Source organism: Lepisosteus oculatus, chromosome 8 (genome assembly GCF_040954835.1).
Source record: "Lepisosteus oculatus isolate fLepOcu1 chromosome 8, fLepOcu1.hap2, whole genome shotgun sequence".
Taxonomy (NCBI): domain Eukaryota; kingdom Metazoa; phylum Chordata; class Actinopteri; order Semionotiformes; family Lepisosteidae; genus Lepisosteus; species Lepisosteus oculatus.
Window position 1 is genome coordinate 3,352,617 of NC_090703.1, and position 27,398 is coordinate 3,380,014.

Genomic DNA, 27,398 nt, shown 5'->3' on the forward strand with positions numbered 1-27,398 from the left:
GCAAGCATGTCGCCCCCTGCAGGCCGGGTCATGCCTCACCACTGGGCAGGGGCTGCCGACTCGACGCTCTGCAGCAAGAGGTGAACCGCGTTTCCTTTCTTCGGCCTAAGTGGGCTTTATTCATCTCTTTGAACATGGTGTTAAAAAGACCAGTCTCGGCACGCTAAGTCTTGGTAAGAGACTTACATACGCTATTTCACTTGTAGATTTTAAAAAGCAGTATCTTTATTTTTACACACCACCATACACACGATCAATTTAACTTTAGTTATGCCTTTTCCATTTAATCAATTGATAAGTCCCCCCATTTCGACAGACTCCAGCTGGCAGGAACAGTATGGACGGCTTTAAGACTCTCTCAATGAACAACAGAATGGCCACAGCAGACACAGGGGGCTCTTCGGCCCATCAGGGTCACCCGGTTCGTCCCAAAGCTGGAAGTACTGGGATCAAGCATCTGCCCAGGAAAGGGAAAATGTAGGGAATCCAGTCAACCCCACTGGGCTTGTCTTTGGGAGGTGGGAAGGAACCAGACGGCCAAGTGAAAACCCACAGGAATACTGTGGGACCATGCAAACTCCACACAGACAGGCTCCCTCCCTCAGAGTCGAAGGAAAGACCTACAGGATGTGAGGCAGTAGTCCTAATCGCCATGCAACAGTGCCAGGCATAGGGTGACTACATGAAACATGAACATATCATCCTGTACAATGAGTTAATTAAAAACAGTATGTGGCAAAGACACTTCTGTACAATGCCTCCCTATTCACAATATTAATACAAATTCTCTATATACATTTTAAAACAAGGATTTGAGCAACTTAGTTGTAATCATTTAAAAGCAATTAATTAAATTATGTGTGGCAGCTACATAGGGATTTCAAAAGGCTCTGCGTAGAAGCAGTCACATACTGCTCCTGTTCTTTATTAAATAGTGGAACTAGATTATTTTTTTTAAATAATGTATTCATTTAAACCTCTAGTATGATACTCAAACATTGCACATTGCAGATTCAGTGTTTCAAAAACTTACACATTTCACAGACCATTTCCGTCTATAAAACACCATGGCATTGACGCAAATCAAAACAAAAACAAATTTGAAATATAAGTCCAGTGCTGCAACAGTTGGCTAATTTAGAGGAATAATACTGAGCACTGCTTATCTGTTATTATTTATTCACCTCAAGAACCAATCAAGCAGCCCTAGACACAAGAAATGTTGAGGACCGAAAGACTACACACATCCAGAAGTAAACATTTCTCTATCGTGACACAGGTCCCACAGCTCTTAACGCCCATGTGGCTCATTGTAGCTCAGAAAAACTCTTGACCACCTCCTCCTTTCACTTCGAAAACCTCGTGTGCCAGAGGGGTAGGATCAACATGCGGTCGGATCAGCAACATGCCACTTGTTCCCACGGAGGGGTCCCGCGGGAGGGATGTCCGGGCTCAGATCATGTCTTGCGCGGGGGGCAGCTGGTCTTCCGCCTGCTCGCCGCCTGCGGGACAGGGCCTGGGCGAGCCGTCAGAAGGCGGTCTGGGAGGGGGGTACCCCAGGTGGTGTGGAGGAGGAGGAGGAGCGAATCGGGGGAACATTCCCGGCGGAGGAGGAGGAAGAAGCGGTCCTCGTACTGTGAAGCACAAAATAAACGCATTGTGTGCATTTGTTCGTTTTTAAATCAGAGGGTTTTAGTTTCATTTAAGCTTCCGCCCTCTTCGTCAGTGCGGCACTGGGCAACGCGGCGTTAAAGAAACGGATGCTTACAGCCCATCGGGGGTGCTCCTGCGACCCTGGGGTGGAAGAGCTCCGGGGGTCCGAAGGGGGGCCTGCGAGGAAAGTGATCTCTGGGTGGCCCTCGCATGCGGAGGCCGAAGGGGGGCCCCCCCCTGGGGTCAGCATCCGGGGGAACCCGCGGGTCACCAGGTATAGACAGGAAGCTCTAGACAGAGGCAGCAGTGTGGAGCAGGGGTCAGAGTTCTGGCCTTGTAACCGGAGGGCTGTGGGTTCGAATCCCAGCTGAATCACTGCCGGTATGCCCACGAGCAAGAGACTTCACCCACACTGTTCCAACAACACAGCCAGCAGTACGGCGCTTTGCATGAAATCAGCAGCCTAGATCAGCAGCAGTTTGTTTCTGCATAGTTGTTTCCATTTTGGGGAGATGGTTTCTAAAATTATTTTGGTACAACTCTTTTTATTTGCTTAATGTTAAAACAATACGTCAGTACTTACGTCTTTACTCTCGCCTTCTGCTACCCCTGAAGTATCCGAACTGTTTTCAGGAAACGATGCCTCTGCTGTAAAGGAAGAGAAACTGCTCAATCACAACCCATAGCACATTCCAGTTCCTCCTGCAGCATTGGAGAAACACTCGAGGATTTGGTGAAAAGAGAGCAACTCGAGGTCTTTAGGTCAGAAACTGGAGGTACACGAGGCAGTAGCCAGATAACTAGAAGTCTGCTAGTTTGGCGTGTTTTCCAAACTGCTAGTTTTAATAGAAAAAGACCCTCATTTAACCCCAAGGGACACTTACGCTTCGACATCTTTTTTTAGCACAGACGAGTTCGATAGCACCATGTCGTGAGATTCATCGTAGCATTTCTATTTTTTACGCCATGCAGCGCTCGATGTCAGCAGTGGAGAAAAATGTCTAAATGAACATGGATAATCCTGGGGTTCAATGACATATGACAGGACAGCTCACCGGGTCTGTCCGCTGGCTGTGGGTTGTACCCATGTGGCTCAGCAGGACCTGGCAGTCTGGGAGGCAGCGTGGGCATGGGAGGTGGCCTCCGGTAGGGAACGTTGGGGTCTGGGTACGGATATCCTGGAGGACAACAGCAGTCCCATTTTAATTCCGGGTACATGTCAAGCGTTACACTAAAGGAGGACTTCAAATCTCTTTCCTTTTAAATATAGCATTTTGTATATCCTGGGCCATCCTGTCATGATTTGACTAGGTGAACTAGGGTAAGAAATGCATCATGGAAGTAAAATAAAATCTTGTGCAAAAAAATTATCTCAGTCTTCAAGACAAATGGCAATTCTACATATGTTAAAGCTTTTCCCGAATACAAGACAGTCAAGTAAAACAATCTTTTTGTACAAAGAACAAATAAAAATCATGTTTACATACTAGGATAGGTAAGGTGGGAAAAGTGAAGGAAAATAATTTCAGAAGATGCAAAACAGAGGTTCAATCACTTCTGAACTTAGGAAACTACAGAAGATACTCCTGTGCAAGGACTTGAAAAATCCCTGAGGCCAGAATATAACCACCTTGTCCTTTCTCTTTTACATAAAAAACAGCATAACTCCAGCATTAAGGACAACACTAGAAAGAAAACTATTGTTGAGAGGAATGTGTTAAAAATCAGGTGACCACCAGCACATGCAACTTTATTCATGCAATAAACTGTAGACTTACTGTGCAATAAATTAGTTTGAAAAAGAGGGTGAATTAGTGTGCATTAGAATAAACAGTGATATAATAATGATGATGATAATGGTGGTGAGAAGGATTATGAACCTGTTGCAAAGGAGTCCCATCACTGTACAGTACTGTCAAACATCAAGTGCATTCTCATAAATGACATGCTAGCTTCAAAACGGTGCAGCAAAATATTTTGAGAGAACGAAGTTCAAAAGGTACAGACAAGCACTGTAAAAGGCACACGTGGGCATCAAGCGCAAGCATCAGGCAAAACGTCTGTCTGCATCACTTAGATTTCTTTTAAATCCTAGTTCAGTATTGTCTATTATTGAAAAGAAATGAAAAAAACACTGTATAAAGTCAAGGACAGTTAACATGATATCAACTATCATTTTCTTTAACAAAATACAGTGATGCCATAACAATTTGCACCCTCCAGATAATGGCATTTGTTCTCTTGGCTTAGAGCAAATGTCCCTCAAGAACGTTACAATGTCTTCTCCTCCTTCATGCAAATTCAGAAAATGACACTATTTAAAAAATGGGTGTCAGAATGGTCAAAGTGTTCAGAAATCTCTGGCACAAATGTGTCAAGCAGCTGAGCACTCAGAGAAACGGTCTGCTTATTCTGCTTTTTTAACAGCTTTGTGCTACAAGCTCATTCAGCTACTCACAAAGAGCTCCAATATTGGAAAAAAGCTCTCTAATAATCAGTAACAGATCATGAAAGAAGGCAGAAACAGAAGAGGAGATTTTATCCAGAAATATTGAAGCTTGTCAGAATATGCCTGATGATCATCACAAATAGATGTTGCTATAAAAAGACAACTTAACTTAATATATTAACACATTCCACAAGATAAACTAGATTAGGATTAAATGCATATACAGTATATATGCGTATGAATAAAAAGAGTCAATGAATATCTCAACAGAGCAATGCTGCTCTTTCTGCTGCTCAGCCTCCAAAGCCAGAAGATGAGTGACCAATGCCCGATATTATCCAGAGGGTGTCCACACATATGACCATCACTGTACCTGGTGGGGGCACTTGGACCCTCCTGTCTCTTTCCCATGTAGGAGACAATGATCCACTGTCAGAGTGAGAGCCGTGGTTTTCCAAAATCCTGTCACAGTCCAGACCTTCACTAAGAACTGGAGGACCTCTCGATGCTAACAAAATATAAAACAAATAGCCTGATGTTATTTCTGAATGCTAAATTCAATACACAAAAAGACTCCAGCCACAACAAGAACAACAAGAGCACGGCTCATTTTCTTTACTAATGTATTAAAGATTTCTAAACGAACATCTTCACAACAGCATCCTGTACTTTTTGCTACTAGTTTTAAAATCTGAATCTTTGCAGAAAAGAATGAATGTTTTTTTTTAACCTCTTATTAGATTGCTAGTAACTGCAATTTTGGGGCTAGAGCTTTGCTCAGCAACAAAGCAACACTGACTCAGGGAATTTTGCTGCTATGCTCAAACAATGCATGTAGCACAATTACACATGTAATGCTAGTTACAGTGACTATACCTTTCAAGTTTCTACTGTTTCAGGCTTTTGACTGCTCACAGCAAGAACACTACCCATCTATTTGTGACACTGCTTACTGATGAGGAAAACAAGCTCTCAAATGATTGATGTTTTTTCCCCATACCGAACACAGACATGATGATTACTGACAAAAATACACTTTGTAAAAAATAATAAGATTAAACACCTTCTCCCACAATTTGGTTATAAATCTCTTCCAAATCCAACTTAAAAGGTACAGTCACCTCAGCACTGATTTAATGCTTAACCTTCATGAAATGTGGCTGATGGGACATGCAATGTAAGTCCTACGTTGCGTGTACCAATTTCCAGCAGCAATGTATTTATTAATAAACGTGTCTTGATAACAGGCGCCGGAGGTGCCCGTAGCACCGCAGAGCCACACGATACACAGACAGCCCCGACGGACGCGTCACCTCTGCCCCCAGGCCCGCCGGGAAACTGTGGAGAGAGCCGCGCCGGCCCGTCCAGCAGCGTGGGAGGGGACAGGAAGGCCCTGGTCTCCGAGGAAGGCCGTCCCAGCGGAGAGGGGCCAAAGGGGGACCTCTCACCTAGCGGCAGAACACACCACGGCGGGGGTCAGCGTCTTCCGCAAACCGAACGGGCCGCCATTCCGGAGGCTCCGGGCGGAACGCGTTTTCCCCACTGTCTCGATACGAGCTACTGAGTCGGCAACGGGCACCTGTTCCACCACGGGGCGGAATGGCACGTAAAACAGTCACAGATTCCATCTCAGGAACTCACTCGGAGAGAAATCACAGCATTATAATTTAAGTAAGAATCTTGAGGGGAAAAAAAAGAAGTATGCAAGAAGAGTAACCCCATTTCTTCCATTACATTCTGGTTATATAAATATGCCTTTGCATATGTTTGTGCGCAATATAAATGTATTTTGTTCAAGGTATATCAAGAGGCATAACACACAGGAGGAAAAGCAAACAAAACAGTTGCAGACTAAATCAAGTGAAAATAATGCAAATTTCAATAATTTTCCTTAGGATGGCTCTGATGGGGGGTCACACTTTATTCTCCAAGTTCAGTCACTCCAATGATTAAAAAATAATGTTATCATCCCTATGGTAAAGATTTCAGAAGTTTGTACATTATTTCTCCATGTTTTGTTCATGCGTGGATTACTACTTTGCCTCGGGTCTCCACGTCTTGGCATCAGAGGGCAATTTTTACGCCTGTTCGTTCTTTGAAACAGAGTTACAACCTATTAAATTTTTTAAACATTCAGCTCGAGCCTTTAGGTGGTATTCATTATACTTGCATGTTTTAGGGCTTCATTAATTTTCTTATTTGCACAGGTAAAAACCACATCGTTGTTGAGTAAAACCTGCCCAAACTCGAAAGCTGGAAGTCGTGCAGGTGATGAGAGAAAGTCACCTCTGAACAGGGGCCGCCCGGGAACATCCAGCGCATAAGGGTCCTTCTCCACCAGTTCCAGTCTGAACTGCGCGTCCGTCAGCCTGCACAGAATCAACATCGTTCGCACCCAGTTCACCCTGCATTTCACCGAAGAACTACATACCACACTCCCCACGGCGGTCACAGAGGGACGCGACACTCTGAACACACACTAACAAGGCCAGACTGACATCAAAACGAACTTGACACAGACCTGCCTGACACTGAACCATAAAAATGGCAACAGCAGAAAACACATCACCCCGATGAGGAGCAAAGTCAAAAAATGCTTTTCATAGCAGTTATCTATGGGGTGAGGCGAGGAGAATGCATCTCTAAGGTACACTAATGTTACTGTTCTCTCTAAACCGCTCTGCTCCGTGGCGTAGTTTCCCGTGTGGCTAAACGTCTATTATGGCACTCTTACTTCTGCCGGAGGTGGGAGTTCTCTCTCTTGATGTCACCCAGGTCTCGGTCTGCTGCTCGCGCTGCCAGCTGGCACACAGACGGAAAAACAAGAACACCAGTTTGTGTGAGACGCAGATTATAGACGTTCTTTAATCAAGCCATATCCCATGCAGACAACCGCTTTCACCTGTGCGCAACGCTCAGCTGTGTGCCTTCCGACATTTAACAGTGTGCAGAGGAATTCTGGACAAGGTCACAGATGAGCAAAACTTTTCTTTTTTTAAAAAAAAGAAGAAATTAGATATTGTGCAGAAATCCTAATCCAGAAAACTGCCCCCTCCCTACTCACCCAGTTATCGTGTGCCTTCTTCTCATGCGATGAAATCTGAGAAATACACAAGAGCAAAGAGACAAGCACACTGTAAACAGACTGTTCTGGATAAACCAAGTAGAAGAGGCAAGCAATACCTTCAACTGGAATCAAAAACCAAACTGGAATCCAGTATAAAGAAAGCAGGGCACCCATCACAAGATCAACATAGTTCAAGCTGGTTTAACAGAAAGACCTTCTCCCCAAAGGGCTCATACAGAACAAGATAAAGACACAATGGCTGTGTGCACTACATATGACCTGCATTACCCACTTGGGCAACACAATAAGCAAACAACTTAAACCTTAGCTTTGCATTTCAAGGAGGACATCTTATGATCAGCTGTGTTCAATAAAGTCTAAAATTATTCAGTTCTGTAGAATTATCTGCCTTCACTGGCATTTAAAAAGTCTATGATGTGGATTGTACTATCTAGAAGTGACAATACTCTCTAACGTAATACAAATATTCTATATTAAAACAACAAACCTGATTTTTATAGGCCTGGTATGTCCTTTCCAATTCTTCTTCAAGGTCCTTGGTTCTTTGCCTACAAGAAAAAAAAAGAATGTTGGAAATAAAAAGTTCCTAAAAATGTTTTAAAAGCACCTACACAATGCAGTAAACAGATTCCAAACCAAGCCCCAACTTCCATCAAAAGCAACTTTCCAGATATGTACAAACAGAAAATCTTTATAATAATCCTAAAAGAAGAACAACATTTAAAATTACCAGGTTTAAAACTTAACTTAACTTAAGTTATCAAACTGGTCATTCCAATATTTCAATCAACATGCAGGAATATGGAGAACATTGAAATTCTGCAAAACTGCAGCTAATGAGGTGCATGTGCCTTGTGCACACCTGTAAGCAGTAGGGTCGGCTGTGTACGATATTCCCGCAGGTGTACAATTTACCTGTACGTGTTGAGCTCCTCTGCTGCCAGGCTGATCTTCTCATCGGCTTTTGTGAGCTTCTGCTCCTTCTGCAAGCGTTCCTTCTCCTCCACCGTCAGCTTTCTATCATGCAAGCACACACAAAAAATAGGAAACACTTCATGAACGGCTTTAAACCCCCCTGTGCAGTGCAATGCTGTATGTGATGCATCTCCTCACAAGCTATTCCATTATGATGTCTGAAATACAGTCCCACACAACCCTTCTCAAAAGCTGCTTCAGCAACACTGGCAAAAAACCTCACATTAGTAAGTGAAGATAAGTTGCTAAGTGCTTGCTTACAAAGCTTTAACCGATGAAATGCATTATTCTAGTGGTAAAGACGTGAGAAAAAAGCCCCCTATCTTCACTGCCTGTCTCTATGACAGGAAGTTTTCCGACTTCTGTTAAAACTTCTGATTTAGAAATGAATGCATTACATACGACAAGTCCCCATGTAATCAGGCACGGCTAAGCACCTGTGTAATTTGAGTTCATTTTCCTGGTACATCTCAGTCATGATCTGCAGTTTCTGCTGGAGTTTCTGCGTTTCGTCAGTGTACTTGGCACTTTCAACCTGCAGCGAGCTCTTCTCCGTCTGAAGCTTCCCGATGCGATCTGCCAAAGCAACGTGCAATTTGAGCTTCTGGGCCCCCGAATCCAGCGTTCTTACCACAAACACAGGAAGTGCCAATTAAAATTATGAACATGGGCCGATTTACTCTATGGAGGGAAAACGCGTTTTTACAGCACAATTTAGCAAGGAAAGTCAAAACACGTTTTTTTTTTAACTTAACCCTTCTGATTTATCTATGCTTAAGAGACACTTCACAAACTTTGTTTCTAGTTGGCCAAAAGCATCTAATGCAAAACATGACCAGAGTTAAAAATGGTCTCTGTGTAGCAAGTCCGAGTGGTTATTAGAGTAGCTCACACACCTCGCAGATCTTCTTTCGTTTTCACTTCATCCGCAAGTCTGGCAAAGACCCTGGTCTTCTCTTCCTCCATAGACTTTAAATCTGCATTCATCTGAAAGGGAAAACAGCCCTGAAACACTCACACTCACTCTCAAATTCTAACTCCTCTTCGCATGAAGGCTGAACTATACTGTATTATTTTACTTAGCAATGGATGAAACGGAGCGTCTCTAATAAGCCACATACAAATAAAAAAGAAAAAAACTGAAAAAATCTCATCTGACAGGTTTAAGCCAATGTTTTTTTCAAACTCACCCTTGCTGCATAAATGAGCTTCTGCACTTTTTGCTTCTGATGCATATCTGTTTCAAAAGAGATTGAAATACAAAAAACTGATTAAATTTGACTAGTTTCAAACTGTTATAACTAGTCAAAAACAGAAGGTGGTATCTTTATCCTGATGTGGAAAATCATCTGTCCTCCATGTGCCAGCCTTGAATGCTAAACAAATGTAACCAGTCCAGTCTTTTGGGGAGGTTTTGAATAAAAGACTGATTGTATTTTTATTCACATACAATGTTTTAAAGGCTCTCATTGTACGAGAGTCTCTGTTAACTGTTCTACAATAAAAAAAGAGTAGAAGAACGAGAGCAGTACCTAAATCTCCGTTTTCTGTTGTGCTCGTCCCTTCTTCCTCTTCCTCATTTGCATCCTCCTCCAGCTCAGAATCCCAGTCCTTCATCTTGAGCAGGCAGTCCGTCAGAGTCTGGATGGGCAACACGAAAGGAAACGTGAACACGCCTTCTACCAAAATCCCTACACCTGGACCGCACCAGAATCGAGGAGAATCAATCTCCATCACACATCTAGTGCACAACAGACATGCATTCAGAACAAGAGTGCTGCCTATGCCCATTACAGGGCACGTTACAGTAAAAACAGCTCCACCTTGATCTGCTCTTCCTTGTTTGAGCTGTCTGCCTGCATGTCTCTCCGAGAGCTCTCGCACATCTTCAGCTCCTCGGCAAGTTCGCTCAGCCGCTCCTCCCATCCCTCGGCTTCCTGTGCAAGCTGAAAGAAAATCCAAAGCAGACAAGCCCTTTAAACACGGCGGCACCCAGGTGGCACGTCTGACGGCAACCGGCCGAGGCGTGTCAACTTTATCACCCACAACCCTGAAGAAATGAAAGAAAATATTCCACCATTTTCCTTAACGATAGCGCATGCCAAACACCACTTGTTTACTTATCTGACCTGATGGATGACGATACATAGGTGACCTACAGTATTGTCTCAACAGAAGTGATCCAACACCAACGGTGCAGTTTGTTTTTAATTACATTTAACACTGTTCCTATAAAAATATATAAAGTACTTGCAATTTAATGAATTGTGGAACAGAAAGTAGGATATGTGTATTTCTTTTATAAGATTTTGAACCTCTTGGACCATTCCTGAGCAACAGAACAAGCACAAATAACATGGTGCAAGCAATGATGCTAGAGGATTTATGAAGCTTTATTTTTTAGTTTCAGGCATTCATAAAAAAACAAATGCAGAATACCTGGGATTCACTCTCGTGAAGATGAGAGTTCTCTTCCAGTGCTGTTTGGATACTTTTCTTCAGTCTTTCACTGTTAATGTCGTAGACTTTCAGAGTTGTTTGTGCCTAAACAAGTGGTATAGACAACAAAAACATACTTTTTTTCAAAAACTCCTTGAACAACATAGCAGCTCTATAAAGAATATGGCTGCTAGTCACCATTCGTTATTATTGCATTGCATCATTATTATGCAAAAAGGTAAAACAAACAAGCCATAACCCCAAATTACCTGCTCCATCTGTGATTTCACATCTCTTGCCTCTTCTTCCAAGCTCTTCAAAGATAACTGCATTCCAGCAAGCTGTCGACAATACAGCAAATATATTACTAATCATTCCAATCTCAAAATGTTCGATGTATTAGGCAAAACCAACTTCATTTAGCAATTATATAAAGAAGAAAAGAAAATAAAGACACCAGCCTGCAGCGATCTCCTAACCCCAAAGAGTAATGGTAAGATCGCTTTTGGGAGTGAGAGCTGTTTTCTCCCGATCACTTTCGAACGTCACTCACCAGCTCCCCCTGCTGGGACCGTGTGGCCTTCTGAGAATCCAGATCCTGTTTCAAGCGCTCAATTTCATCTTTCAGTTCCGCATTGGACTGTTCAAGTTTCTTAGACATGACCTAAAACAAGACAGCAAGTCCCCGAGTTTAGAAGTCTTTCAAGTTCAGAAACAGGACAGGCGCCACAGACGAGAGGAGGCCGCTTCGCTCACACGACAGCCAGTGCTGGTGGCACGTTGAACTTTGAACCCCTAACCCCCAGGAATGGGACACTCAAACCTAACCTGCGCGTCTCTGGGAGCTGGGAGGAAACTGGAGCATTTGGGGAAAACCTACACAAAAATGGGGAAATATGCCAACTGCGCACGCACAGGTGCCCTGAGCTAGAACTGAACACAGGCCCTGGAGCTGTGTGGCAGTATCGTGACAGCACCATGCCACTGTACTGCTATGTGTCAGCTTTTAATCACATGGACGGCTTTCTCCTGCACGAAAGACCGCTCAGGTTTAATATAACTGCAGCATCTTTGGTTTTGCAAATACTGTATTTATTTCTTAACATTTTTTTTAAATTGATATCACTCTAGAAAGGGAAAGTGTTTTAATATTTACATTCCCGGGTCTTTGCTACGCAAAGCCAGGTTTATTCAGACACCCTCTGTCATACACTCCATTACCTGCAGATTCTCTTTCTCTGTGGCCTGCTCTGAAAGGCCGCCGTGTTTCAGAGTGGTTTCCAGTTTTTCGTACTGCGAACACAAAAAAAAAAACCCAACTCAACCCAACCTTCTTTTTAGGGTGAACAGTACGAGCTCTAAGAAGGACACTAACACGTGCCGGTCTGAAAGAGTGAATAAGGGTAAAATCAGAAAAGGAGACCTGCTTACTTTTCGCTTGCACTCGCTCAGGGTCTCTAGAACTTTGCATTTTTCTTCCAGCAGCTCTGCTACTTTTTCTCCAAGTTTCCTCTCCTTTCCTGGGGAAAACAAATCCCCAAAACAAAACACAAACAACCTGCTTGTAAGCAAAGAACGGTATGTTTTAGAGAAAACAAAATGGATGCCGTCCGCAGGGAGACTCGATCCTGCAGGCAGAGGCTGAAGTCTGCCAGCCAGCCCACACGCCAGGTCACGACAGCATAACACAGTACAGGTGCAGAGCGTATACAAATGGCGGGTCATGACACAACATTCAAACTTTATGGATCTATACAAAGTATTTTTCAAAAGGTGGTAAAACATTTCTATACTCACCAACATACAACCTGCTTTTTACCTGTCGTGGAAAAAAGAAATGGGAAGATGCTGTTAGAAAGTGTTAAAATTCAGACTTATTAAGGAGTTAAAATATTTTTTATCACATAGTAAACTGAGGTAATGAAACAGACAATACACCTTCCAAATAATTCAACAAACCTGTTATGTATTTTTGCATCACAGGACTGAGGAAGGCACTGGCAGTGTTCTTTAAAGCACCCATTTGCCCAGATAGACATCTCTGAATATACAATTACATCACTTCTGTTAAATCCACATTTCACAAACAAGACATCCCCTGACATTATGTTAATAATCTCCCTATTGTACCACAAAATAGTCCTTTTATCTGTCCAGCTGGAGTTTCTTCTTCTTACATTTCAAGGAGAAATTTGAGGAAAAGCTCTTACAAAACAATATTAAGACAAAAAAAAAGCACATACATAAAAAAAGTTTAATTTAAGGAAAATATTGAACACCAAATGCAGGCAAGATTTATTATTTAATATATTTATTTTGGTTGTAATCCAGGCCTAGCAAGCGCAACTAGGAAGCACCTATCTTTAAGATTTTAAAGGCATGGAATACAAGATAGGTCATATTTCTGGCTATTTCTGAATCAAATCAAAATTAGAAAATCAAATCACATTATCAGTTTTGTCAGGGTTATATCAACAACCTATAATTCTGTAGGATCACTTCACATAATAAAGGTCTTCGTTTTTGTGAATGGGTCTTTACGAATTTGCCGACAGATTTAATTTCCCTCCTCTGCCTGGGTGAAGCTGCAGACCTGTGAGCAGTGTGAGTGAGTGGGTGCAGAAAGTGAGATGAGTCAAGTTTCCTGTTACTACACATGCTTTGGGGAAGGTGTTGGAGAGGACCCAATTCTCACAAGAGACACCATGTCCACCCGCGCACTGCCGCATCAGAAACCATCTAAAAGCTACAAACGAATGAGGGCCTCTCAGTATTCTGGTGCTCAGCCGGCTTGTGGAAGCTAGCAGATTCATCCAATCGACTCTCGTTCGTCAAAAGCCTCAGGCTCCACAATAAGGCTCGACTGCCAGGACACCCACAGTGCGCCATTCTCTGGAGAACTGAGGCCCTGTGTCCACATGTACCCAACCAAAGATCTACAGTAAATCCACCGATTTCTCTTCAGTCCCGAGTCAGACAAAACGTGACTGCTATTGTTGTTAATTTTTCTTTAACGACCCTAATCGCGTCTCTTTTGCCGTTTCTTTGTTCCTGAATGTAAAGGTTAAATTATCCTGAAACGTCATTCTAAGTAAGACCTTGCAGTCCTGGGAGCAACGTAGCCTTTTCCTTTATACAGCTTTCCCCGTGACGTTAAGACACGGCTGCCTTCTCGTTGGGTATCTCCCCAGGGACACGGGTACAAAGACACATGGGGCCTCAGCTAGGTGGCTCAGGTCTATTAAGACAAGGACTAGCAGGTTTCATAACAGCACCTACCTAGAGGTGAGGCGCATAACCTCCGCACTTTATATCTCGCACAGCTCGTTGTTACTCCCCACTGTTACTTGTTTCATCACTGGAGTGTGTTTAGGCTGTTTCCCAATGTGCTGGGTGGATGCACTCTGTGATTAAGCTTTATGGTCTATCGTCGTACTGTACGTCTTTGATGGTATGAGCTCAGCGAACCAGATCCCGTACAACGATGACAATGAAGTCTCAAAGTTGAACGTGCTGGTGTGGTTAAATGGCGTCTCCACGTGATCTCTGCATGCTCGTGTGAGTGAGTGTGCGCGCTCTGGGATGGGCTGGTGTTTCCCCACGTGCGGCTGGTGCACCCTGTGGGACTGATCACTTCCAGGATAGCTTCTGGGTGGTCATGAGGTTCATTGGGAAAAGCAGACTTGTAGCGATGCATGGATATATGACTGAATGAGAATGAGTTGCATCATTGTTACGCAACAAGAAAAATGCGGTGTTACAGAGGCTTAAGCAAGCTAACTGTATTTTCTGATTGCAAAATAAGACTGAATTAATTGACATAAGGGATGGAATATGCTTACTGAACGACAGGATCTACAGAAGAACATCAACACGGTCATTCCTCCCAAAAAAGCAGTGAGGATGACTGCTTCCCAGGGCAGTCCGTAGAGGTCAGGGCCAGGCCTCATGTCCTCAGGCAAGGACGACACAGCCTGAGGGGGGAAGAGGGCAAAATGAAATATTAAAGAGACGAGCAGAGGATCTCAGTGTTCACAACCAACGTTACTGACAACGCCAAGCAAAAAAGCTCATTACAAATTTTTCATGTCATCTTTGGGAAGAAGTATATTTTGGACTAAAAACTCCCTGGGAAAATGATTTAATTCACAGTAATGCTGGTCACTGAGGGTGTGCATTAATTCCTTTTTTAAATGGAATTGGGATATCATTCTTTTAAATGAAGAGTCATAATCTACCTTCTTGGAAGGCAATTTTTAAGTTGCATATACAGGATGCTGGAAAAGAAAAACTGAATTAGAAACATAATTCTGACTAGATACCATCAACAGAACATTGCTGTGGGATGTGTCTATGGTCTATAAACATGTTATTATGTAGAAACACAACCACTGATTAAGAGCAGCACAACAACTGACATGTTTACAAGTCAGCTTCCTGAAACACTTGACACATTGCAAAATATCCTCAAGCATGTAAACCCAACTGAGCATTGACAGGTCAAATTGGGGAAGTGCTTATCTGACATTCGCTACACGTCAATTGGATCACCACAGGGCTGTGTCTTGTCCCTTCTGCTGTATATTTTGCACACTAATGACTGCATAAGCAAACAGATAGACCTCTCATTAAGTCTAAGTGTGCTGATGACACAGCTCTGGGAGTTTATTAAAGGACACAGAAAACCATCATGGGCCCATTCTAAATGATTTTACTAACTGGTGCAACGAGTTCTCCCAACAGTTAAATGTTTCAAAAATAAAGGAACTGGTTATTGATTTTAGGAAAAATACCACCCTCCAAACCAGCTATAATTGATGGTCAGCCTGTTACAATTGTTGATGACTATAAGTACGGGTGACTGGTCATTGACGAAAACCTAAAATGGGACAAATGTGTCACTATCTATAAAAAAGGCCAAAAGAGACTCTTCTTTCTTAGGAAACTTGGCTACTTTAAGGCGGATAAAACTATTCTTACACTTTTCTACAAACCATTCATTGAAAGTGTCTTAACATACTGCTTCACTTGTTGGTTTGGCAACATAAGTACTGGTAACTGTAATAGGCTGGTAAATTTGTGAATATAAGTGGCAAAATAATCAGGAATAATCCAATCAATTTAAGCATCCTTTACAGAGGGTGACTCAGAAAGCCAAAAGCATCAGGGAGTGTGTCTCAGCCCCTCCATTGCGAATTCACACTTCTCCCAGCTGGGAGACGCCTCTGTGCCCCCAGGTGTAAAACCAGCAGACTCAGGAAATCTTTCATCCGCACTGCAATCACACACTTAATGCCAAGTCACTACCTTGTCTCTTGTTTCTTATCTCCTGTAACACTACTGTATTCTCTTCCCTTTCGGTGATGTTTATTTGTCATTGTGTTGTGTTTGACTGTGTCGTAAAACAAATTTCCTCTAGGGGACAATAAAGTTCGAATTGAATTGAACTGACCGAGTCAGCCAACTTAAAAAGTATCTGCAAATTGGTCAACGATGAAGAGTAAAAGCCGGAAGTCAACCTCGGGATAGGTAAAAACTAAAAAAATGAAAACCAGTTAAAAATATAATATATGAAGAATTGCCACTAACTACCGCCACCGTTTAAAACTCTAATGTTATTCTTTTCTTGGGTCTCGTTTAAAATGAACGTGCACGGAAAGAAAATGTAACTGCGATCTTACGGAACCGCTATCTACACGAAATCATAACTGCACACGCCAAAAAAACAAGTCAGTGTTTTGTGCGCTAAACACCGCCTGGCACGTCACTGCACCGGCTGCAAGGTTTGACTTGTTTTCAGACATTTAACATTTTCTCTCACTTCTGGCAATCGGTTCACGAGAAAGCACGAATATAAAATACAACTACAGGACGTCACTGGAAAGATAGACAGGGGAAGGCAATTTCGTAGGTTGCAAGACTCACATCCTTGACTCTCTCCACCGCTAGCCTATAGTACGTTCTGGCTGCAACTGTGAAAGCCGTCCCATCAGGTGAGCCGCCGACTAGGTCGTTTACGCTTTCATCTGGCATCATCTCTGTCCGCCACCACTCGGTTTACCCGTTTTCCTGGTGAAACGGTAATGTATACAAAACCCAAGACGCGGCTCCGCTCGGCTCGTCTCGTCTGTCACTTCATCGTTACGGAGTCCTGTTTAGGCAGCGCGCAGCGTAAAACGGAACGCTTTACGCACGTACAAGCAAGCGGGGGTGCGAGGCTTCCTATTGTAAATACTTTTTAAAAATATAATCCGCCCTTTTCTGTTGAATATTCCAAATGTTTTTTTTTTAGACACGCTATTTTATCCGTGATCATCAAGAAGGCTTTATTGCCCGGTTAAACAGCGTTATACGGAGCACGGGGTATACCCCGACCCCCCTCTAGGCGGGTGGTTCTTCTGGACGTGGTTTGCTCCGCACGTCACCAATTGTCGAGCGCCACACAAACACCGGCTGCGGACTGTCAGTCCGGCCTGGCGTGCTCCTACCGTGCGGGTCCTGGCGTTACAGCTGCTTGCATGAATACCACCACGCCGATTGCGGATAACGAATTACAAACCGAGTAAACGCAGCCCACAAAAGTCTGTGCGCCCCCATACCATCTACGTTACACGGTGAACGTCATGGCAATGCTTACATAATAGGCATGTATGGCGGGCTGTGCTATACGGGCTCCTGTTCCTCGGTGTCAGCACTTCACACTGAGTTCACATTCGTTTTGTTTCGACTTTACGTAAAAGAGACACCACCTTTTCCTGTATGTTCATCCTGAATACACTTTCTCTTTTTTTATATATTTCAGTGAAACGAGTGGACAGCACGCGTGCGGTGTGGGGGAAATCCACTCGAGTTTGCCCTCCACGTATTCACTTGTCTGTCCACCTGTACAAACTAGTCAAAACTGCCGCTGTCGTTGAAAACTTCACTCACCTCCCCGGTGTCCTGGTACAATTCCATTTCGACAAGCCTGGAAACTTCACATTTTTTTTGTCTTCCGAATCAGTTTTTAGAAAAGCCACCCGTTTCGAGAGGAAAACAGCTCGCAACCCTGAGCATCGTTTTCAGACGAAACCCACACCCCCAGCCCTGCGTCACCCACATCGGATTTCACACCGGTGACACGACAGACCAATGACAGCAAGCAAGGCCTTCAAAAAGAAGTTAAAGCAGGAAAAAAAAAACACATCTTAAAGCGACACCTTGATAAACATTACTCATCAGCTACAAGGATGAAACAAGTCGACCTGCTTCGAACCACAGGCTTAAATTAATATGAACAGAATTAAACACGGCAGAGGAATCAAACTTTCGTCCATGACGTTTGAAAGCCTGCTTGAAAATGAAAACTTCCATGCTAAATGAAACGTACCAGGATGTACAGCCGAAACCAAAATTATTTATCCACCCACAGCAACCTGTGACGCCCAAGTACATTCACCTCATCCCTGAACTTGACGTTACTTCCTCTTTAAATCCTACTGCAAATTCCAGCAGACGCTGCTTTTTATGTTAATTAATTTAATTAATTCATTGCTTACACTTATATAGCGCTTTTCTGGACACTCCACTCAAAGCACTTTACAGGTAATGGGGATCCCCTCCACCATCACCAGTGTGCAGCCCCACCTGGATGATGCGACGGCAGCCATAGTGCGCCAGAACGCTCCCCACACATCAGCTATCAGTGGGGAGGAGAGCAGAGTAATGAAACCAATTCATCCCCTTAGCCTTGAACTTCTTGAAGGCGAACACTCTCTTTGGAGAATTCACTGAAATTCCCTCTGTTAAAGTGGCACTGATCATTTGGCTTCTGTGTTCCTTCAATAACCAATGGAAATCTAGAAGCTTCCAGAAGTTTCCATAACCTTTCGAAGGCTCCATGAAACTACTAGATGACTAAAGAACGTTACAGGATTAAATTTCCAAAAATTATTTTCAACATTTATTTACAGGACATTTAAACGTCTAGACATTTTATTTAGAAAAAAAAAAGTATTTTTTAGTTATGTTATTGATGTTTTCAATACCCTTTCATACTATAAATTAAAATTTCCTTTGCTTAATCAATGTTTACTTACAGTTCATTAAGGGTAGGAATAAATTGGAGACTACTATAAGTGAAGCATCAAACAGCAGAGTCTACAATACTACACTGAACTAAAGGTAGTCACTTTCATTTATAATCAGCTACAAGCACAACAACACGTCAATGAATGTCTTCATATTAACGACTGGTTTAATCAATAGGCACACAACAGCTGTTTTCTACTGAATATCTCAAAGTTAGCTTCAGATCTAGAGATATCCAAAATCCTTCCATTTATTAAATACTCCCTAAAAAAGCAAGCTTCAGAAGTAACATACAATGGCTGATTAAAATATTTTTTGGCAATGTATTTAGATCAAAATATCCACTAACTATAACAGTATAATGTAGGAATTAAACTGATAATTTTACATAACAGTTTCAGAAAAGATGTAAACATCTCAGTACCATACTGCTGAGGTAGTGAGACAATAGTGTGAAATTCAGACCGCTATAAGAATGGATATTATGAATATGGATATTAATTTAAACACAACAAGCCACATCAGGATAAAAAAAAAAAAAACACCCTTACCTTCATAATTTGAAGTTTGACAGATGACCAGCCACTTTCAACATGGGAAGGTGATCCATCTCGGACTACATGCTTCAGGGCTGAACCCAATTCAGTGTCACCTGTTCAGTGTAACAAAGCAAAAGGTATTTCTCTATTTTAAAAGATGTCCTTATCAATTTTTGGGTCAGTCAACATTTGTAACACATTTGTACCAACAGTAACAGAACTGCTGTCATGTGTAAATAAGACATTTTTTAAATAATTGGTTGTTATAACACATGAACAAATGGAGAAAAAATACAGGCATCTTCTGATTAGAATCACACTCTCTCTCACACAGACATACACACAGAGAAAGGCAGTTTTATTGAACTGATTTTGTTTTACCAGTTTTTGGATCTTGCTTCTGTGCAGCGAGCAGAGAAGTTGTGCTCCCGTTTGGCAGATTTGTAGCGTGTTCCTGTGCAGCCGTGTGAGTTTTGGTGTGGCCATCGCTGTCTCTAGCGTGCTCATGGGTGCTCCAAGTTTTCTCATGTTTCACCACAACTCTGCTCGCTGTGGAATGTGGGCCTTGTCCTGCCCCATCTTCAACACGATTTTCACTGTTCCTTTCCTTCACACAAGGGACAGTGAAACAGTCTGACATATCCGTGCCTACAAAAATAAAAATGTAATAATTGGGATTCAATAACAGAACTTTTTATCACCAAAAAGTTATAAAGAATATAATTAATTAATTAACACATCACTGTGTCTCCGCAATGTTTAAAAAATACATCCACATTCAAAATAAATACTTGGAGTTACGTGTATCGGAGAACAAATGACAACTGATGTCAAGCACTGATTGTGACATACATTAAAAATAGATCACTGTTGTTAATGATACCCAACACTAGCAGCAATAATTAGACAAGCAGATCAGAAAAAATAAAATTAAAACAAGGTATTGCTGAAAAATATTTGAGTTATTTACTTAAACTTTCAAAGTACATTATGGAATAATGCCATGACCTTAAAACTAATTCTTATAAGCAATATCACAAATGTATACTTTATTTAATTGCGTTGATTATATATCACTAAATTCTATTTTTGCTTGCAATATTAGGTGTTTCATTTGAAAAAAAAACAACTAATGTGTGTAGTACCTGAATTTTCATTTACACTGATATCTCCTGCCACTGCAGTGGATTTACAATTTAGGGTTGACAGAAGATGTTCTAATTTTTGAAGGGCCATGCTTTTGCAATGAAAGTCATCTTCCTTCACATTTCCCTCAGTACTTGAACCTGTTGAAACTGAAACTGTTTCCTGATGATGTTCCAAAACACGTTCAAAATCAGAAAAAATAGCCAGATCATCATCGCCCAGGCCTGAGATTCCAGTCTCTGTATTTTCCAGGCTGTAGTCAAGCCACAAAAGCTTATGCCTCCCAAACACATCCAGCAAATACTGTATATCCTGTGTTGTCATATAGGCCTGTATCTTTTTAAATTCCTTAAAGACCTTTGCATCCTTGGTGGTCTGCGCAGCACAGTGTGGGACATCCTGGAGTTCAGCCTCATGGCGGAGATGTTTTGAAGACTGGATTGAGGATTCATGCACTACTTCTTGATCCCTCATTGAAAGTGATGCTTCAGTGCCTTCAGTGCGTTGTTCCGGAATTAAAACCTCATTGTCTTTCGAGGTTTCTTTGGAAATTGTATTTTTGCTGGTTTCATCCCAGTGGATATTTTTAGACTTGGCTCCTGAGTGGGTCATATCCTTTTCTTCAGAGGCTATGGCGTGGAGATCTTCATCTTTGTTCATTTGGGTATGCGACCTATCCATCCCTTCTCGATTGGAATAAGCAGCTAGTGTATCTTTCAAATCACTTAAAGCTTCGCCTTCAAAAGTTAACTTGCTGTCCTCCCTGTGGAGTTTGCCATCTTGTGCTCTTTGATCTAATATCGATGGTCTCTCAACATGACTTGGCTCGTGTATTACTGTATCTAAAAGACCTGTGCCTCCTGAAAGTACCCCACCTTGACCTGGCTCTCTTGTTTCCCTCTGTCTTTCACCCTGCTGGTCACGAACAGCTGTTTTACAACCACCCCACCTGCTATCCCTATCAATACAGCCTTCCTCACTTCCATCCTTGCTGGGAAACAACTGCTCGCCATTAAAGAAGCTTTTCTCATTGTAAATGGATCCATCCTCAGCTACACCAAGGGACTGAGTATCTGAACTCAAGACATTAAAGTTACCTTCTCCAGTCTTTTCAAGTCCCTCCCTGCTGCGAATTGGTAAGGAGCAGTCAAGATTTTTATCATCAAGGCCCTTTGGAGCCGGCTGTACCAAAGGCAACACATCATTCAAAACTTTGCCTTGCTGTGACTGTACCTCAATCCCATCTTCAGTTGTTTGCACATTTGGGGATGGCACAGAATCACCCATCTCTATCAGAGGGTCTGCTGTTGTGTCTCCTGAATGTGCCTGGGTCGGTACCTCAGCTTTCTGCTTCTCTTCATTAGCTTTGTCTGCACTCTCTTTTATCACGATGCTCTTAGTTGTACCCTGCTGCTGTTCTGTGCTTAAAGGCTGCTTAATCAGGGTTGTTTCCTGACTTTCATCGCCTCGGGATTTTAACCCTAGATCTAATGCTAATTGCACGTTGTCTATAGAGTTTTTTACATGTTCACCAGCATCACCATCAACTGGCAGCACCTCTCCTTCAGAAATAACCGTATCTTCAAGGTCAGCCCTGGGCTCTGACAATGGACCTTGATTATAGTGTGTGGTCCTTACATCCGACACATTTAGGGAATATAAATCATGCTGAATATCATCTCTGGAATCCTTCTCTGGATGATGTTCTCCGTTTATAATCTCTTTAAGTTCTACAGCACTCTTCATTATAGTGGATTTTTCTCCATTACATGACTGCTTTTCCAGAGGTGGTGCATCTTTAGGTGATACTACATCCACGTCATATATTTTATTCAAACTTTCTTTATCTGAGCTTTCCTGAAACAATCCTTCCATTTTACTCGATAGGTCTTCCTGCATCAAAATCTTTGATTTTTCTTTTGAGACTCCCATTTTGTGAGGCTCTTCCTCATATTGTCGAACAATTTCCATATTTGCTTTTGTATCTGTCTCCTTGGTAGTAAGATTGTCACTATTTGCTTCCGACGCATAAGTGATATGAGCTTCATCAACCTGTAGTTTCCGACTGTCATTGTCTTCAGGCACAGAAGTGGTACGAGCTTCATCAGCCTGTAGTGTTTGCCCTTCAGTATCTACTGGCACAGAAGTGGTACGAGCTTCATCAGCCTGTAGTGTTTGCCCTTCAGTATCTACTGGCACAAAAGTGGTACGAGCTTCATCAACCTGTAGCTTTTGCCCTTCAGTGTCTTCTGGCACAGAAGTGGTACGAGCTTCATCAGCCTGTAGTGTTTGCCCTTCAGTATCTACGGGCACAGAAGTGGTACGAGCTTCATCAGCCTGTAGTGTTTGCCCTTCAGTATCTACGGGCACAGAAGTGGTACGAGCTTCATCAACCTGTAGCGTTTGCCCTTCAGTGTCTTCTGGCACAGAAGTGGTACGAGCTTCATCAACCTGTAGCTTTTGCCCTTCAGTATCTACGGGCACAGAAGTGGTACGAGCTTCATCAACCTGTAGCATTTGCCCTTCAGTGTCTTCTGGCACAGAAGTGGTACGAGCTTCATCAGCCTGTAGATTTTGCCCTTCAGTGTCTTCTGGCTCAGAAGTGGTACAACCTTCATCAACCTGTAGATTTTGCCCTCCAGTGTTTGCTGCCACAGAAATGATATGAGCTTCATCAACTTGTAGCTTTTGCCCGACAGGGTCTTTTGGCAAAGAAGTGGTACGAGCTTCATCAACCTGTAGCTTTTGCCCTTCAGTGTCTTCTGGCACAGAAGTGGTACGAGCTTCATCAGCCTGTAGTGTTTGCCCTTCAGTATCTACTGGCACAGAAGTGGTACGAGCTTCATCAGCCTGTAGTGTTTGCCCTTCAGTATCTAAGGGGAACAAAGTGGTATGACATTCATCAACCTGCAGCTTCTGCCCGACAGTGTCTTCTGGCTCAGAAGTGAAATGATTTTCATCACCTTGTAGATTTTGCCCTTCAGTGTCTGCTGCCACAGAAAGGATATGAGCTTCATCAACTTGTAGCTTTTGCCCGACAGGGTCTTCTGGCACAGAAGATGTATGAGCTTCATCAACTGTACTGGGCTTTGTTTCTAATGGGCTTTCAAACCTAGAATTCAGCATGTTTTCAGTATTCTCACTGGCACTGGTTTCTTCTATCCTTACTTTTGCCTCACTGTCACCCTGAAGATCACTTACATTTTCAGTGATATCTTGCACAATGCCTGATTTCTCAATCTGATTTTCTGATAGTAAAGTACTTTTTCCAGCAATGTTTATTCCAGTTCCATCAGATTTTATGGTATGATCTTCAGATTCTATTAGACTTTCAGATTTTGAGGCATTATTATCCACTGACAAATCTAATGATTTTAAATTAACTTCTGAATAGGAACTGATCACGTCATGTTCCATGACACTTTCTACATCCAGTTGAACTGCAGGTGGTTCCTCTTCTTTAAGCCTATTTTTTTCTTCTTGACTGTTTTGATTCAAACCACTTATGTTTATAGCACCAGATATGATGGGCTCCTCCTTAGACAGTACATGCTCTTTGTCTTCATCTGAAAATTTGGCTAAACTTTCTTCTCCTAGGATATGCTTGCTGGGATCATAATCTTTAATGTTGCCTATGGAATACATAGATTGAGACTCTTCACCCTGAATTTCTTTAACTTCTTTGCCTAAAGTATATTCTTGACTGCCCGTTTCTTGAGAACCCTGAAATGAACTATCATCATCAACGGCTTTACGTCTTGCCTTATAAAATCCTACAATATTATCATAGACACTGCCATACCAACCTGTATTTTCCTCTTTCTTGTGCTCTTCATCTTTAGTTATCACTACTTCTGGAACAGCATTTGATTCTTTCATCTCAGCTTTTAATTCAGACATCTGGGAGCTTTGCTCACTGTTTCGCTGGAGAGCTGTTATTGTTGTTGTTGTTGTTCCACCAGGATCTTTTGCTTCTTGATCCTGTACAGTATGAACCTGTGATTGACTAAAATCCTGCCTTGGTGTTTTCGCATCTACAGCAGTTTCTAACATTTTACTTTCACCCTCAGTATTTTCTCCCCTTCCCTCACCTTCCTTGTCACTGTTCTTCTGACCATAGCTCAACAGATCCCCGACACCAAAGCTAAGCCAAGACTTGGACTGTGCATCCTCTTCCTTTGTAGTCTCTGTCTCAGCTATCACCCTTTTATTACTCGTTGCTGGACTTTGACCCCTGTCCTGCAGTGTGACTTTTACTCCTTGTTTTTCAGGGGCATCCGGACCCACGACTTCAGACGGAGTTTCTTGACTAAGACCAAATATGTTTGATAGTTGTCCCCCAAGCCAACCAGATTTTTTCGCTTCTGCCACTGTTTCCAGCTTATTACCATCTAAATCATTGTCCTTCAGATCCAATGCAATCTTCCTACTCCTAAAGGAGTATTGTTCCTCTTTCTCTTCCTGGGAAACATCATCCTCTTGGCCTCCGATGCCCAGCCATCCAGTAATTCCAGATCCAAGCCAATGTGACCCACCTCGTTCAACAGTCTTGGGCTCCTCGCTTCTGTCAGTGGTGTGCGGTACTGCCGGGCCATTCTCTTGCCCTTTGGCAATACCTTCGCTATTCTTAAATTCTGTTACAGAGCCTCTTCCAGAGCCACTTGCTTCTGGACTTTCTGTTTCATCTCTTGCTGTTTCTTCCTGATGTTCTTCACTGTCCCAGTGACTGGAGTCACTTTCTATGAAAGCACCGTTTCCGTCTAGACAGAAGAAGTCATGTTCCTGAAAGGAAAAAATAATTCTTCCATGAGAACATTGTGCTGAGAGAACCAAATCCCATCGTGCCCAAAAATCATTAGAATCCTCTTTTCCCCCTTTTAAAAAACAATTAAACAGGGGAAGGAGGTCACTAATTATTCTAGTTCCTATTTTAATCAGATTACATTTATGATGACAAGAGTGTTACGAGATGATTTCATCAGAAATTCATGCGGAAAAAGTCTGGCAGAACATGAAATCGTCAAAGGTTATCAAAGTTATTGTGAACTTATAACTGTACTTATTTAAGTTTAAATTATGAAGATAAAGTATTTGGACTTCAAGGATAGAATTTGATTTTCTTAAACTTTCTTCGTTTTTTTAGCCAACTAGTACAAGAGAACCATGCAAAACTCACTACCTTTGTTGGAACCTGCACTTCTTTTGTTGCATAAGTCTCTTCAACCTCAACTGCATCTTTTGGGAAATAACCAAACCGCTTGCCGATCTAAAGGAAAGCAACCAGAATTTCATTACTTTTATTATACTAGACTTTACATTTCAAATCGTATAGCATTACAATAATATACATATATTCAAGTAGTATAATTTTTAACTATGGGCATTAATATGAGATGAGCCCAGGGTCTTATTTTGTTTTAATAATTGGATTTAAATGTTTAATATCATGTTAGCTCAGTGAATCATCGTACTTTGCATTGAAACATGCATAGGGAAACAATTGAACAAAAACGTGTAATGTTCCTCTAAAGCAGCAATAAAAATCAAAGAACTATGTGTGTTTTATAAGCAGTTGTCGCTCCTTATGGCGGTTTTTCAGTTAAATATCTGATTTCAGTTTAAATACATACAGTTCCTGCCCACAGGTCGTCTCTTTTTCCTGAAAGTTTGTGATATACGAATATTACGTCACCGCTTCTGAAATTCAAAAATCTGCAGTCGGGGTTCTTATAGTTTCGTATGGCCCGGACTCGATTTATTGAGCCTAAAACGATACAAAAAAACACAAAAGGTCATATTCTTGCAAAACGGAAAAAACAAGCAGGTACTAGTTTGTAGTAAGAGCAATTAAAACACCATTCATTTTTAAAATTGCGTATTTTGCTTTGGCAATCAGGAAGCAATGGCTCAGAAGTGCTATATCCACTCGTTGAAAAGTATTTATAGACTTTAAAATGGAAAATAAACATATATATATATTAAGCTTGTAACGTTTACCTTAATATGCGAAATGAATGTTATCGACCTTTGACCTATAGTTTGCTTAGTCACCGAGTACCAAGTCTAAAATTGGTTAACTCTGAACTCGAAAAAAATATATTGCTACGCAGATCGAGATGTATTTAAAAAAATATCCATACTCTTGAATAAAGATAAAACAACTGGGTGATAATGGTTACCATACTGTACATTTGTCGAAACAGTCTACATATGCTAGTAGATGCACTGAAATAATGACATTTTTAAAAGCAAATAGAAACCTACTCCAAACACGAGTGCTATTAAAAAACCTTGCTCATTAATTATTACTTTCTGGAGGTGTAGTTACCTGGAAAACTTATTTCTCTAGTTAGACCCCATATTGTAATAAACATTGATGCTTACTTTCACACTCAAGATCTCCACATGTTTTGTAGTCGGACAGTAACCCCAGACTTTGCCTAGTGTTGAGTAAAAACAAAAGAGCTGGCAGAAAAAGCAGTTCACTAATCCCCCGCACCATGTTTTCAATTAGAAGAAAAAACCCATGTTAAACAGTAGAATCTACTTAAATAAGTTATTTCCACAGCGCCATAATATGGGTTAGAGAAAGTCGTCTTCTAATGAAACAGAAAAAAGGCATAAAAGTTTGAAATTCAAGATATAATCCTGCGAAAACAGCGCCTGTTTAAAATGCGGAGTCAGGTCTGTTTGAGAGTAAATCATTAACTGCAATTGAACGGCTTGAGGGCAAAGCCCAGATAGCATGGACTCTCAAAAGACTATAACAGTGGATTCAGCTAATGACATTAAAATACATTTAGGGGAATCAGGGGTAGAATAAACGACATCAATGGCGACAAGTTTCGCACGTTGCGTTGTAACATAGCGATCTGCGTTCTGAAACGGGAAAATTGTTAATGTTTATATTATTTTCGAGGTGAACGTTTAACTGCTAACACGATAACAGCTAACACGCAAATACAACGTGTAGTTTCAATTTAGTCGACCTATTCATATTTTCTATACTGCTTCACTTCATCTGTACTGTTTGTGCATT

General features: G+C 41.8%; 1 protein-coding gene across 5 annotated transcripts; it reads right to left on the bottom strand.

Annotated features, from left to right (window-relative positions):
* Positions 1-200: 200 nt before the first annotated feature.
* Positions 201-27,365, bottom strand: mia2 (MIA SH3 domain ER export factor 2). 5 transcript variants are annotated; one of them, XM_069193019.1, is made up of 29 exons: positions 26,744-27,364; positions 25,990-26,123; positions 25,539-25,625; positions 20,359-25,141; positions 19,595-19,861; positions 19,226-19,326; positions 14,447-14,578; positions 12,402-12,423; positions 12,036-12,124; positions 11,826-11,897; positions 11,158-11,268; positions 10,874-10,945; positions 10,605-10,709; positions 9,989-10,111; positions 9,698-9,806; positions 9,356-9,402; positions 9,062-9,152; positions 8,603-8,741; positions 8,106-8,207; positions 7,678-7,738; positions 7,167-7,202; positions 6,837-6,904; positions 6,389-6,471; positions 5,416-5,550; positions 4,476-4,610; positions 2,709-2,831; positions 2,237-2,301; positions 1,769-1,943; positions 201-1,634 (listed from the first exon to the last, which is right to left on the bottom strand). In XM_069193019.1, the coding sequence occupies exons 1-29, from the start codon at positions 26,859-26,861 to the stop codon at positions 1,453-1,455; spliced, it is 7,767 nt and encodes a 2,588-aa protein (XP_069049120.1). In that variant the 5' UTR covers positions 26,862-27,364; the 3' UTR covers positions 201-1,452. The 5 variants fall into 5 exon arrangements, with proteins under 5 accessions (XP_069049120.1, XP_069049122.1, XP_069049121.1 ...); XM_069193021.1 differs by having other exon boundaries at positions 24,166-25,141; positions 26,744-27,351; XM_069193020.1 differs by lacking the exon at positions 4,476-4,610 and having other exon boundaries at positions 26,744-27,365.
* Positions 27,366-27,398: the final 33 nt, after the last annotated feature.

Bases quoted from the DNA above. Each gene is read 5' to 3' on its own strand.
- mia2 (XM_069193019.1), bottom strand. From the start codon at position 26,861: ATGGTGCGGGGGATTAGTGAACTGCTTTTTCTGCCAGCTCTTTTGTTT. The intron at 25,142-25,538 runs GTAGTGAGTTTT...TTTTCCTTTCAG, and splicing joins AAGTGCAGGTTCCAACAAAG to GAACATGACTTCTTCTGTCT. The intron at 10,112-10,604 runs GTATTCTGCATT...ATTTTCTTTCAG, and splicing joins TTCACGAGAGTGAATCCCAG to CTTGCACAGGAAGCCGAGGG.